At 40.3% G+C, this 14,337-nt stretch overlaps 1 protein-coding gene across 4 annotated transcripts in view; it reads right to left on the bottom strand.

Moving 5' to 3' along the window:
- ZNF81 (zinc finger protein 81) overlaps positions 1-14,337 on the bottom strand; it is a 73,679-nt gene that overhangs the window by 33,150 nt on the left and 26,192 nt on the right. For all 4 annotated transcript variants that reach the window (XM_084790043.1, XM_084790046.1, XM_084790044.1 and 1 more), the window contains exon 4: positions 154-280. In XM_084790043.1, coding sequence (XP_084646169.1) covers positions 154-280 — 127 coding nt within the window. The remainder of the gene's footprint in view (positions 1-153; positions 281-14,337) is intronic.

Raw genomic sequence — 14,337 nt, 5'->3', positions numbered from 1 at the left:
TCCTTGCTGTAGCCAGAAAATACTGCTTCCATGTAGTAAGCTACCATTTCCAGCTCTTACAATCCTTCCTCCCTCTCTTCTGCAATGGTTTTCCCTGGAGACAATTTAGCCCACAGCAAGTGCCTTATGATACCATAGTACAGTTGTGCTTACCCACTGAGAGCAGGTGGCTGTAGTTCTCCAGCATTACATCCTGGTACAGGCATCTTTGCGAAGTGTCCAATTGCTGCCATTCCTCTCTACTGAAATCTACTGCCACATCCTCAAATGACACTGGGACCTGTAACAACATAATCCTGTTTAAGACAACATTATCAGCCCTGTAGAATACTTAAAAGACAAATAGGAAGTTGCTTTAAATAATTTTTGGTAGCATATCATATAGTGTGCACATCAAATATACCCAGATACTATGTACCCCATTCTGGGTCCAGTATACCATCCCTGCCGTGGAGGCCCTCAACAGCCACCTGAGGAAGAGAGGTGAGATTTCTATGAACTAGCCCCCTGCTTGTACCAGGCCACCGGGCAAACACAGCAGCAGTCAGCTACGCCCAGCACCCTGAAACTTCTATCTACTGGACATCACACCACTACCTCCATTCCCGGAGGACAGTGGATCCCAGGGACCACCAGCACCTTGATCCCTGGAGGCCTTTGGCAGCCACCTGGGCAAAACAGGCCGGTGGCTACCAAGGACCACCAGGTGAGACCCTGTGAACCACAATCCCCAGCTTTCCTTGTCCTCCTAGAAAGCCTAGCACAGGAGAGACCCGCCCCGTCACTGGAGTACCCCATTCCTGGCCAAGCACACCAATCCCTGGAGGCCCTTGGTGGCCACCTGAAGGAGACAAAAGACTATGGCCCCTAAGAACCACCAGGCTACAGGAAAACATAGCTACATCTGGCTTCCTGCACCATCCATCTACTAGACCTCACACTTAGGTGCATTCCCAGAAGCCGGCAGCCCCCAGGGACCACCAGCCAATGCCAGAGACAACCAGATGGCTAAAGGCCACCACAAGAACACAAATAACAAGACCATGTCAACACCAGAACACAAGTCTCATTCTACAGTAAGCCTAAGATATCTCAACACAGCTGAGGAACAAGAAAACGACCCCAAATCTGGTCACATGAAAATGATAGTGGCCTTTAAGGAAAAAATGAATAAATTCCTTAAAGAAATACAGGAAAACACAATTGATCAGGTAAAGGGAATGAATAAAACTGTCCAAAACCTGAAAATGAAGCAATAAAGAAAGCACAATCTCTAAGAATACGGGAGATGGAAAACTTAAGGAAGAGAACAGGAATAACAGAGGCAAGCATCTGCAACATAATCCAAGAGATTGATAGAACGCCAGGCATATAAGATATGATAGAAGAAAAGTCAAAGAAAATGTTAAAGCTAAAAAACTCCTGACCAAAAAAAAAAATATCCAAGAAATCTGAGATACTATAAAAAGACCTAACCTACAAATAATAGGAATAGAAGAAGGTGAAGAGTGCCGGCTCCAGTGACCAAAAAATACTTTCAAAAAACTCATGGAAGAAAATTTCCCCAACCTAAAGAAAAGATGCCTATAAACATATCAGAAGCATAAAGAACACCAATTAGACTGGACCAGAAAAGAAAATCCTCCTGCCACATAATTACCAAAACACTGAGCCTACAGAACAAAGAATATCAAAAGCTGCAAGAGAAAAAGATCAAGTAACCTATAAAGGAAGACCTATCAGAATTACACCTGACTTCTCACCAAAGGCCCTAAAAGCCATAAGGGCATGGACAGATGTCTTGCAAACCCTAAGAGACCACAGATATCAGCCCAGACTACTATACCAGCAAAACTCTCAACTATATCACAGATAGAGAAGGAAGGAGGAAACAAGATATTCCAAGACAAAACCAAAATTAGACAAGGTCTATGCACAAATTCAGCCCTTCAGAAAATACTGAAAGAAAAATTCCATTGCAACAAGGGTAACTGCATCTAAGAAAACACAGAAAGTAAATAATTCCACAACAGCAAAAGAAAAGGAAGGCAGGCACAAACAAACACATACACAGTAAAACCACCAACATCAAAATAACAGGAATTAACAATCTTTGGTCATTAATATCTCTCACCATCAATGGTCTCAATTCACCAATAAAACAATACAGACTAACAGCATAGTTGCAAAAACATTATTCTGTTGCATACAAGAAACACCTCAGCAACAAAGATAAACACTGCCTCGGGGGAAAAAAAAGGACTAGAGAAAGGTTTTCCAAGCAAATGGACACAAGAAGCAAGCTGGAGTAGCCATTCTAATATCTAATAAAATAGACCTTTAACCAAAATTAATGAAAAGAGATGAAGAAGAGTACTTCATACTCATCAAAAAGAAAATCCACCAAAATGGCATCTTAATTCTGAACGCAAATGTCCCAAAAGCAAGGGTACCCACATTCATAAAAGAAACATTACTAAAGCTTAAACAGCACAGAGAATCTCACACATTAATAGTGGGAGACTTCAACACCCCTCTTTCATCAATGGACAGATGATTGAGACAGAAACTAAACACAGAAATAACAAAATTAATCAAAGTTATGGGTCAATTGGACCTAACAGATATCTGCAGAACATTCTATACGAATATAAAAGAATGTACCTTCTTCTTGGCACCTCATAGAACCTTCTCCAAAATTGACCTACATACTCAGGCACAAAGCAAGTGTGGCTTGTATTCTATCATACCACCATGGGTGGACAACAACAACAACAAAAACAATAGAATGCCTACAAACTAATGGAAACTAAACAACTCTCTACTCGTTGACCACTGGGTCAGGGAGGAAATAAAGGAAGAAATTAAAGACTTTCTAGAAATCAATGAAAACTAAGATACAACATACCCAAATTTATGGGACACAATGAAAGCTGTACTAAGAGGAAAGTTCATAGCATTAAGTGCCTTCATAAAGAAATTGAAGAGATCTCATATAAGCAATTTAAAAGCACATCTGAAAGCTCTAGAATAAAAAGAAGTAAACATACCCAAGAGGAATAGATGGCAGGAAATAATCAAACTCAGGGTTGAAATCAATAAAGTAGAAACAAAGAAGACAATACAAAGAATCAACGAAACCAAGGCTGGTTCTTTGAGAAAATCAATAAGATAGACAAACCCTTAGCCAAACTAAGAGGCAGAATATCTAAATTAACAAGACTAGAAATGAAAAGGGGAACATGACAATAAATACCAAGGAAATTCAATGAGTCATTAGGTCATATTTTAAAAGTTTGTATTCCACCAAATTGTAAAATCTAAAGGAAATATATGATTTTCTTGATAGATATCACCTGCCAACACTAAATCAAGATCAGGTAAACAATTTAATTAGACCTATAAACCCTAAGGAAATAGAAGTACTCATTAAAAGTCTCCCAACCAAAAAACATGCAGGGCTAGACATTTTGAGTTTAGAATTCTACAAGATATTCAAAGAAGAGTTAGCACCAAAACTCCTCATACTATTCCACAAAATGTAAACAGAAACAACATTGTAAACTCATTCTATGAGGCCACAATTACCCTGACACATAAACTACACAAAGCATATACACACATACACATCAAGTATATGCCCACAGAAAGATTAAAAATGGTCTGGGAAACTTTCTACTATTTCTATGTTTGTTAAACTTTCCTGTTGTTTTCCATGGAAGAAATTTTTGTGTTTTGTTAGCACTTTTCACACCTTACAATTATCTATTATTTAAACCTTCCTTCTTGTTTCCTTTTTTAAACTCAAGTCTCAATGAATGTGCTGTTTCACAATCCCAAGGAGTAATTGGAATCAGTTATTTAATTCTTGATTCTTGCAGAGGTCTGGAAGGTCTTTTAACAATGGCTTGCAAATCTGTGAAAAACTTCCTTATAACTCCAAAGGAAAGTGCCTACATATAGCCAACACCTTCTGCTGCACCCATATGCACAGGCCATAGAAGACATTAAATCAAGGGATAGGCTACTTACCTTTCTAAAGTTGATATTAATGGCCTGTGATGGGTTCAATGAGATGTTCCCCATATGCTTGTGTATTTGAATACTTGGTCCCCATTTGATGGCCCTGTTTAGGTACGGTTAGGAGGTTTTACATTGTTGGAAGAAGTGTATCACTGGGGTGGGCTTTGAGGTTTCCCAAGACTAACACCAATTCCAATTTGCTCCCTCTGCTTCCTGTTTGCAGTTCTAGATGTGAGTTCAATTCTGAGAGCAACTTTACACATGGAGATCAAATCTAGAATTCCAATGGTGCAGACCTAACAGCCATGTTTCTAGACACATTTTGTTCAAGGACAACTGAAGGCTCTCTCAAACAAGAGAAGATCTGATAATGTTGATTTTACCTGAGTTCTAAAGATAGTTACAATTAAAAAATGCCCTCCATGCCCATGTTTGCAGGTACTCTTTTCACAATAGCAAAGAAATAAATTCAGCTTAGATGCCCATCATCAGATAACAGATAATAAAAATGTGGTATATATACACAATGGTATATTATTCAATTGTGAAAAAAAAATTAAAAGAGGCCATAAAATTTTCAGAAAATGGATGACTATGGAAAGTATAATTTTAAGTGAGGTGACTCAAACTCAGAATGACAAAAACATCATGTTGTATTTCATATGCAGATCCTAACCTATAAAAAATTATGTATATACTTAAATGGGTGTAAGGGTATAAAGCTGCAAAAACTAGAAAGGAGATTAAGAGAAGATAAAAATTGGTGATGAAGAAGGATGGGGGTAGGCAATAGATACACAGACACGAAAGAGGAAGAGAGATTATAGGGGAGGACAAAAAAGGGAAGAGTAGCAGGGGGTGTAAGAGATGATGGGGAGGACCCCTGGGCCCAGATTGGCCCATCATAATGTTCTACTTGTAGGTTTCTAGGACTCTCTAGATCCTTCTATTTCCCCATTCTCCCATGCTTCTCTCACCTAGAGTCCCAATAGGATGTCCTCTCCTCTGTCCCACTTTCCTGGTACATGAAGACTTTCATGGGACATGCCCCTTGGGCTAGTGTCCAGATATAAGTGAGTATATACCATTTGAGTCTTTCTGCTTCTGGCTTAACTCACTCATTATGATCATTTCTAGTTCAATCCATTTGTCCACGAATTTCAGGAATTCCTTGTTTTTAATGGCTGAGTAGTATTCCATAGTGTAAATATACCACAGTTTCTTTATCCATTCTTCTACTGAGGGACAAATGGGAGGGAGGGAGGAATGGGAAGATACAAGGGATGGGATAACAATTGAGATGCAATACGGATAAATTAATAAAATATATTTTAAAAAAGAAAAAAATAAAGAAAAAAGACTATTAAAAAAAGAGATGATGGAGAAGGCAGATCAGGAAAACATACTTTGTTTAAAAATACTGTAATTGGGGGGCATGGCTAGAGAGATGGCTCCACAGTTATGAGCACTTGCTCTTTCAGGGGAGTTCATTTCTCAACATCCACGTGGTATCTCACAATCATCTGTAGCTCTAGTTGTGGAGGATCTGAAGTTGTCTTCCAGCCTCCCTGAACACTAGGTACACACACGACACATAACAAATGGAAGTAAATCTTTCAAAATGAAAATACCATAAAGGGGCTTGAAAAGAGGGCTCAGAGGTTAAGAGCACTTGCTGGTCTGGCAAAGTGGGTAAAAATTCTTGCTGCCTAACTTGATGACCTTGAGCTGGATCCCCAGGACCAGGACTTAGCAGTAAAAGGAGAGAACTGACTCCGGTAAGTTTTCCTGTGACCTCCACACACCATCCATGCTATGTACATATGGATACACAACACACACACACACACACACACACACACACACACAAATTCTCTGTGTTAGTTTACTATTACAACAAAATACCCAAGAAAACAACTTAAAGGGAAAAAATTTGGCACACGGATTCTATCCATAAATGTTTGACTCTATTGGTTCTGAATCTATGCTGAGACAGAACATTACAGCAGAAAGTAAGGGACTGAGTAGAGCTACTCACCGCACGACAGCCAGGAAGCAGAGACAAAGATTGGGCTAAAGACTTCATATGTGCTCTTCCATGGGATGGACCACAGTCATCTACTTCCTTCAACTAGGCCCCATCTGGTAATTTCTACCAACTCTAGATAATGCCATTGAATTATGAATCTGTCAACTCCCCTGATGAAGTTATAAGCCTCATGGTCTGGTCACTTCCTCAAAGCCAATCAGCTAGAAGCCAAGCCTTTAATCAACAAGAGTTTAGAAACATTCTAGATTCAAAGCCTACCTTTCCTATTGTAGAAGGGACTGACCTCAAGAGACCACTTCTTCCTCCTCCCCCTCCTCCCCCCTCTCCCGCTCCTCTCCCTCCTCCTCCTATGAGCTGCTCTCCATACATTCTCATGACTTTTGGGTTCACTTAAAAATTTTAGCCCTTTTGATTGAAGGGCTAAATCCATTGAATGACCTGCTACAGTTCCTCCAACCATTTATTTTGTGCATCATGAATGATTAACTGAGATTAGAAGTCTGAAACTAGCTAGTCACAGAGATGTCTGGACTCTGACCAACGTCATCCATAACTTGGCAGTGTAGATCTTCCCACACACAGTGAAAGGGACACCCTTTGAGACCCCTGACCAAGGAAAGGCTCGACTCTTGAAACATTTGGAGCCAATGGACTATGGACTACAGTTTACCTCCTCCCAAAAGTTCCTCAGCATCTCTCCTATTGTACTCTACCTTCTGGGAAGCTTCTATTCCAAGTACGATGGTGCACACTTCCTCGTCAGCACTGCCTCATTGCTCAGTATGCTGCTGCCTAAGCTACGCCAGTTCCATGGGGCTTGTCTCTTTGTAATCAACAAATACTACCAGCTGGGTTGAGAGTTCTGCAGGTGTTGAGGGAAGACACTGGAACTAAGATATCTTTTTCCCTTCTCCACACTATCCTCTGTATCTTAGAAGCCTGAGACATAAGACAGACCTTGTTAAACTCCAAGAAGGAAGAAATTGGAAAATGGGGTTCCTGGGCCCAGCCTTACTAGGGTCAAGATTCTCTGAATCAGGAAAGGTGGACAAGGTTAAGGGCCATACACTCCCTCTCCTCTGTCGAGCAAGAAGCCATCAGTGTTTGGGCAGCTTTTCTGGTCATTCTGTCTTTCTGTATCTTCTAAACCTACCTACCACCTTCAAGTTCTGTGTTGCTGCATATTTTCCTTAAAATAAAGCCTTTTCAGTTATACCTGAGAAAAAAGAAATAAAAAAAAAAGCAACTGTTTTTAATTCCATTCACACAGAACACTTCTAAACCAAATATGTGTTTTCCACAACCGCTACTTTTCTCCAGAATCCAAAGGGTGATTCTGAACTAATTGCTTGGGGGTAGCAAATGCCCCCCATAACTTCAAGACTAAACCCCACGAGAGGAACCCACTTCAGATACCAATCACATGTCTAGGACTCCTATACTCCTAACAAACTGATTATAAATTGGGGTTCCTTCAAACTTCCACTTCAGGTTCAATAACTTGCTAGGAAGACTAATTGAATTTAGAGAAACATTTACTTACTCATTTCTTCCAAAGAATGTTGTGTTAGTCAGTGTTCTGTTGCTATGAAGAGACACCATGACCGTGGCAACTCTTATAAAAAGGAAACCATGTAATTGGGACTGGCTTACAGTTTAAGACAGTTAGTCCATTAGCATCATGGCGAGAAGCATGATGGGACAGACAGACTTGGTGCTGAAGAGATAGCTGAGAGTTCTACATGAGTCAGCAGACAGAAGGAAGTTAGAAAGATACTGGGCCCGGCTTGAGCATTTGAAACCTCAATCCCCACACCTACTTCAACAATAGTGGCACTCCCTGGCAACTAAGCATTCAAATCTATGAGCCTATGGGGGCCATTCCTATTTAAACCAGCACAGATATTACTGTCACACTGCCCTGCATTCAGGGATGTTCACATAGCAAACAGCCTTAGATTGCCATCATGACTGTGTCCAGGAAAAAAAAATGCAACTTCACTGTTCAGTATAAAAGATTCAGGCCAGCTACACAATCTACTTTGTGTCACTGGGCTAACATTATGTCATCCTATTCCAGGAACTGGGACTTGGGTAGCCAGAACAAATTCGAAGACACTAACTACTATTACTAGAAGCATAATAAAGCCTTTCTTCTCTAGTCCAAAAGTTCCATGATTTTTTTTTTTGCCAGTATCCAAGACACTTGTGGTGGGCTAATTTGTTAAGACTGCAACTGGGGTAAAATCTTAGACTCTGCATGGAAACATAATGAAATACAGCATGTGAATCCTCTTTGGATTCAGATCTGAAGTAAAGAACTTTGAAAAATATCAACCTGAGGACTTTTAAAAAATTCAATGTATGTGTAGACCTCAACAAAGGAAGATGCCATGACGGTAGAAGAGGAAATATTTGGCAAAACAAGAGAAAAGTATGAGGGACAAGGGAAGTTATTGGGGATGAATACGGTAAACTCATACAACATATTAAAGTGAAAATGATGGGCTAGAGATAGCTCAGAGGTTAAGAGCTCTGACTGCTCTTCCAGAGGTCCTGAGTTCAATTCCCAGCAACCACATGGTAGCTCACAACCATCTATAATGTGATCTGATGCCCTCTTCTGCAGATAAAGCACTCATATACAATAAATAAAATAAATCTTTAAAAAAAAGAAATTGACATTATGAAACACATCATTTTGTACTACGATATGAGTGCTTGCCTAGCAAGTCTCTATGTTAAATCTCCAGCATTGGAAAAATAAATAGTAAAAGTGTAAACAAACAAAAGAATGAAAGACTTTAGCAGTTCTGGTCCATGCAGGGGCAGAGAGAGGATTATGACCAGTAAATAAAATATCTGGAAATAAAGAAAATTTGAGAGGCCCAAATATGGGAAAGAAAAAATACAATATATAGTTTGTATCACTAAAGGGTTGAAATAGATTGGAAGAGACGGCTAAAAGCACTTTTCTCTCTTCCAGAGGACCCGGGTTTGGTTCCCAGCATCCACGTCAGGTGGATCACAACTACCTGTAACTCCAGCTCCTGAGGATCTGACACTCTCTTCTGGTCTCCACAAGCATCCATACACATGGTGTGTATACATACATATCACCATACACATGGTGTGTATACACACGTCACCATACACTTACACATAAAAAACAAAATGAATAAATCTAAAAAAGAATTGACACAGAAAACCTGCCCTAGGAGTACATAAGATCTCATCATTACTCACAATTAATTGTTAATTGTTATAATAATTAGAATATTATATTTTATAAAATTAATGTTACAAAAGTAACCACATAAATAACAAAAGTAATTGTCCGATTTTTCTAGAAAACAACACAAGGAAAAATAGTACAATGCATAGTGAAAGATAAGTAAGAATAGAAATTGAAAAGCATAATATTTCATTCATATGTTGCATAGAAAATGCAGCAAAAATTCAGAGAAATTATTATAAAAGGACATGTAAAGGTGTAACAGAAAGTGTCAACAGCAAAAAAGTATCTATCTTAATACCAACAGATCCGAATACTGGGGCAACAGACTTAAAGACGGCAAAGGAAAATAGTTTTTAAAGATTCAGATTATAGTCGGGCGTGGTGGCACACGCCTTTAATCCCAGCACTCAGGAGGCAGAGGCAGGTGGATCTCTGTGAGTTCGAGGCCAGCCTGGTCTACAAAGCGAGTCCAGGACAGCCAGGGCTACACAGAGAAACCCTGTCTCGAAGAAACAAAAAAAAAAAAAAAAAAGAAAAGAAAAGAAAAAAGAAAGAAAGAAAGAAAAAGAAAAAGAAAAAACAACAACAACAAAAAAGAAAACCAAGAATGGAGGATGGTGGGGAAAAGATTCAGTGGTTAAGAGCAGACAACACTCTTGCAGAGGACACAAGTTTAGTTCCTAGCACCCAAGTCACTCCAGGCTGCATGTAACTCCAGCTCTAGGGGAATCAAAGACCTCCAGCCTCCACAGGCACTTGCCCTCATGCATATACAGACATACAGACCACACACACACACACACACACACACACACACACACACACACACACACATACACACACACACACACACACACACACAAGAATGGATATTACATCTTATTACATCAATTTGCTCTGCTAATACGTTAATATACTAAGTCAGCTGAAGAGAGCAGAGAGAGGTTTATCAGCAGGTACAATGTTACAGGTAGATAGGCATCAGAAGTTCTAATGTACTATCATTATATAGTAGGGTTGAGTAGACAATGATAACGCACTCTATAATATAAAAACAAAACTAGACATGGAGCAGTTATTGCTCAGCAGGTAGGAGTATTTACTGCTCTTTTAGAGCACCAAGTTCCCAAAGCACATATCATTTTCCTGGCAATTCCACTTGTACAAATGTTCAAAGTGGGGCATGGTGCTAGAAAGATGTTTCTTTAGGTAATAACATATGTTGGTCTTCCAGAAGAACAAGATACAGTTCTAAAAACTTAACATGGTGACACACAACTGGCTGTAACTCCAGTCCCGGGGTATCCAACACCTTCATCTGGCTTCTGCAGGCACAAGGCATATATATGATACACAAGCAAAATGCTCATACACGTGAGATATTAAAAAAAAAAAGACAAAAAAAACCCCAGAAGTCTTCTAAGATGGCAGTGCCCAGGGTGTACTGTATCTGAGTGGCAGAAGACCAGAGACCAGTTATGGTGAGTAACCTAACAGCTGACCCCAAAACACAGATATCCGTATTTCCCAGATGGGTGGGGACATCCCAGGAGCTGAGGACTCTCAGTTCCAGGACCCCTGCAGCTGTCTCCCAGGTCTAGGAGTCTACAAGATCCCAAAGCATTCAGTGAATTCTGCCTATATGGAGCTAGGGCCCCCACTTTCAGGGCTGCTCTGCTCCAGCAATCAGACATCAGATTCCTTCCACTTCCTTGAGGGCAGTACCTGGGTCAGCATCCCAACTCCAATCCACAGTTCTAATAGTCCCCCTCCGGAGACCAGCTGAACAATGTGAACATAGAGGGCATGGGTCCAAGATGGCAGAGTCCAGAGAAATCTGAGTGCTGTGTGGAGAGCACCTGCTTGACCACCAAAACGACTGCTTGGCTGAATCGGATACCATAAAGCTAGCACCCATTCTTCCTGATCTACCCCCTCCACCCCTCAACCCCCCACCAATCCGAGCCCCACTCCCACCAGCCACCTAAGGGGAGCTGGGGCTTGGTTGCCTGCTTTTTGATCACTTCCCCCTGGTGGACTGACTTGCCTGGCCACGGGGGAAGAGGAAACACTCAGTCCTGATATAATTTGATGAGCTAGGGTGGATGGGAATGGGGGGGGCTTCCCCTTTTCTGAGGAATAAGGAAGGGGGATAGGGAAGAGGGAGGGAGGGTGGGACTAGGAGATAAGCAGAGATGGGGCTATGACCAGGATGTAAAGTGAATGAATGAATGAATCAATGAATGAATTAGAAAAAACAGCCATGGACCTGGACCTAGTGGTGTAAGCCTATAATCTACTACCTGGGAGGCTGAAGTAGTATGATGGCAAGTTCAAGGCCAGACTGGGCTATGGTGAATACAATGTCAGCCTAGACTAGCCTTTTTTTTTCAGACCCTGCCTCCAAAAAAAAAAAAAGGAAAAAGGAAAAAAATTTGACTGGGAATTTTACTCAATAGTAGAGTCCTTGCCTAGCATGCACATCTGTAGTGACATACACAAGCACATAGAGCCAGGCATGTAGTACACGCCCAAAGTTCCAGCACTTGAGAGCCAGAGCCAAGAGGGGCACAAATTCTTTTTGTTTCATTTTCTCTTTTCGAGACAATGCTTCTCGGTATAGTACTGGCTGTCCTGAACTCACTCTGTAGACCAGGCTGGCCTGGAACTCACAAGATCTGCCTGCCTCTGCCTCCTGAGAGCTAGGATTAAAGGTGTGCACCACCACACCCAGCTGAGGGGCACAAATTCTAAGCAAGTTTGGGCAATGATGGAGACCTTTTTTCAGAGAGACAGACACACACAAAGAGAAATGAGGGGTGGGGGTATTTCTTTAAGTAATCTTCCTGTCTTCCTTGTGTTAACTGATATGTATACAAGACTGTTCATCAAAACAAAAATTATACAAAAATTAAGAATCCCCTAAGTTCCTATTAATATATGATCCATTAGTATACTTAAATATAACCACATAATAGATACAATTTACCCTTTAAGAGGAGTTGGGAAACTCTTTGTACTATGGTCTATCACCAAGATTAATTGTTGAATAAAACATGTTGAAAGTTGTATTTTTTTGTCTGCTTGAAGATTTGGACTAAATACAGGCCCTTACACGTACCAAGTATCTTAGGGTTTCTGTTGTTTGAAGGAGCACCATGACAAAAAAAGCAAGCAGGGCAGAAAGAATTTGTTTGGCTTCCACTTCCTGTTCATCACTGGAGAAAGTCAGAGCAGGAAGTCAAACAGGACAGGAACCTGGAGGCAGGACTGATGCACAGGCCATGGAGAGTGCTGCTTACTTGCTTGCTCCCTATGGTTTGCTCAAGCCAGGGATGGCAGCACCCACAATGGGCTGGGACTTCCCCCATCTATCACTAATTGAGAAAATGCCTCTGATTCTTTTGCCTGCTTCAGTGGTGTGGTGGTGGTGGTGGTGGGGCTTTTCCTCCTACTAGGTTACGTTATCCAGTCTTGATATGAGGGTGTATGCCTCATCTTACCGTAACTTGTTATGCCATGTTCAGTTGATAACCCTGGGAGGCAGGCTCTTTTCTGATGGAAAATGGAAGAAGGGTGAGTCTAGAGAAGGGAGGTGCGTGGAAGGACTGGGAGGAATGGAAGGGGGAAAACTGTAGTCAGGATATAATATATGAGAAGAATAAATAAATAAATTTTAAAAATAAAAAGAAATAAATTGGAAAAAAATGAAAATACGCCACAGCTGGATCTTATGGAAGCATTCTCTCAATTAAGGTTCCTCCCTCTCAGATAACTCTAGCTTGTGTCAAGTCAACGTAAGAATAGCCAACACAAAAAAATAAAAAAATAAAAAAATAAAAAGAATAGCCAACACACCAAGTATGCTATGCCATGGAGCTTTAACCACAGATTGGAAGTTCTGTGGTAATATGTTTGAAAAAAATCAGAAGCTGCCTTTTTGTAAAGGACATATAAACAACTTTATTCAATAAAATTAGATGGTTATGTTTTTTCCCTTTTCAACAGACTATTATCATGAAACAATATTCGTGTGAAAATATAAAACTTCAGCTTAGGTAATTAGTCAAGGAAAATATTTAATCTAATTCCCACCCAATGTAGAAACGAAACATTACCAGCTCCTTGCCCATAAGCCTTGAATGCCTCCTTGCACCCCTTATCAATATTCACGGAAACTATCATCCTAACTCAGATCGCATTTCCTTGCTTTGTATTCTGGTTTTGCCACTGACAGATGTACCATTGTTCAGTATGGTTTTGCCTATACAAACTAGAACAAACACAATGCATTCTTTACATCCATCCTCTTTTACTCAATATTATGCTCCATTTATTGATTCGTTCTATCATTGATAAATATTATCGTCATTTCTACAAACTGGCTATGACAAGTAATGCTGCAGTGATCACTGATGCATGCAGCCTAGACATGTCAGACAATCAGAACTGTTTCCCCTTCTGTGGTCTACGTTCATTTTGGTGAATAGGGCTAGAGTGATTCCACTCCAATTTGCACTTCCAGCAGCAGCATGATACTCACGGTGCTTCACATCCTAGCTTTTCTCATGGTACTTGTCGTTGTCAGGGTTCTTGATGTGAACCATTCAGGAGGGGATGTGTAGTATACTGTTGTGGTTTAAACTTACACTTTTCCTGGCAACTAAAACTGAGCACTGTCTGACGTAACTATTAGCTACTTTATTTGTTACCCATCATTACTTAAGACAGATGCATAGGCTGGTTTTTTCTTACTGTTTAGCTGTTCAGGGAATATTCAGGGTATAAATCTCCTGTGCTTACATCTTCTCCCATTCTGTGAACTTATAATACCACAAAGATCAAGGTTAGTAATCTTTGAGAGAGGGTGATTGTGGAAAGTGGACTGTGAACTCTTTCTAGACCTATAATACCAATCACTTAGTTGTATATTTCCATGCTAGAGAGATATGTATATTCACAATAAAACATGTTTTAAAAATATATTTAGCTTATGATCTACTCATTCATCCATATGTAATATTTA

The sequence above is a fragment of the Acomys minous genome (genome assembly GCF_964271855.1).
Source record: "Acomys minous genome assembly, chromosome: 7".
NCBI lineage: Eukaryota > Metazoa > Chordata > Mammalia > Rodentia > Muridae > Acomys > Acomys minous.
Note: the sequence above shows the minus strand (reverse complement) of the source record. Positions and strands in the feature narration are given on the sequence as shown.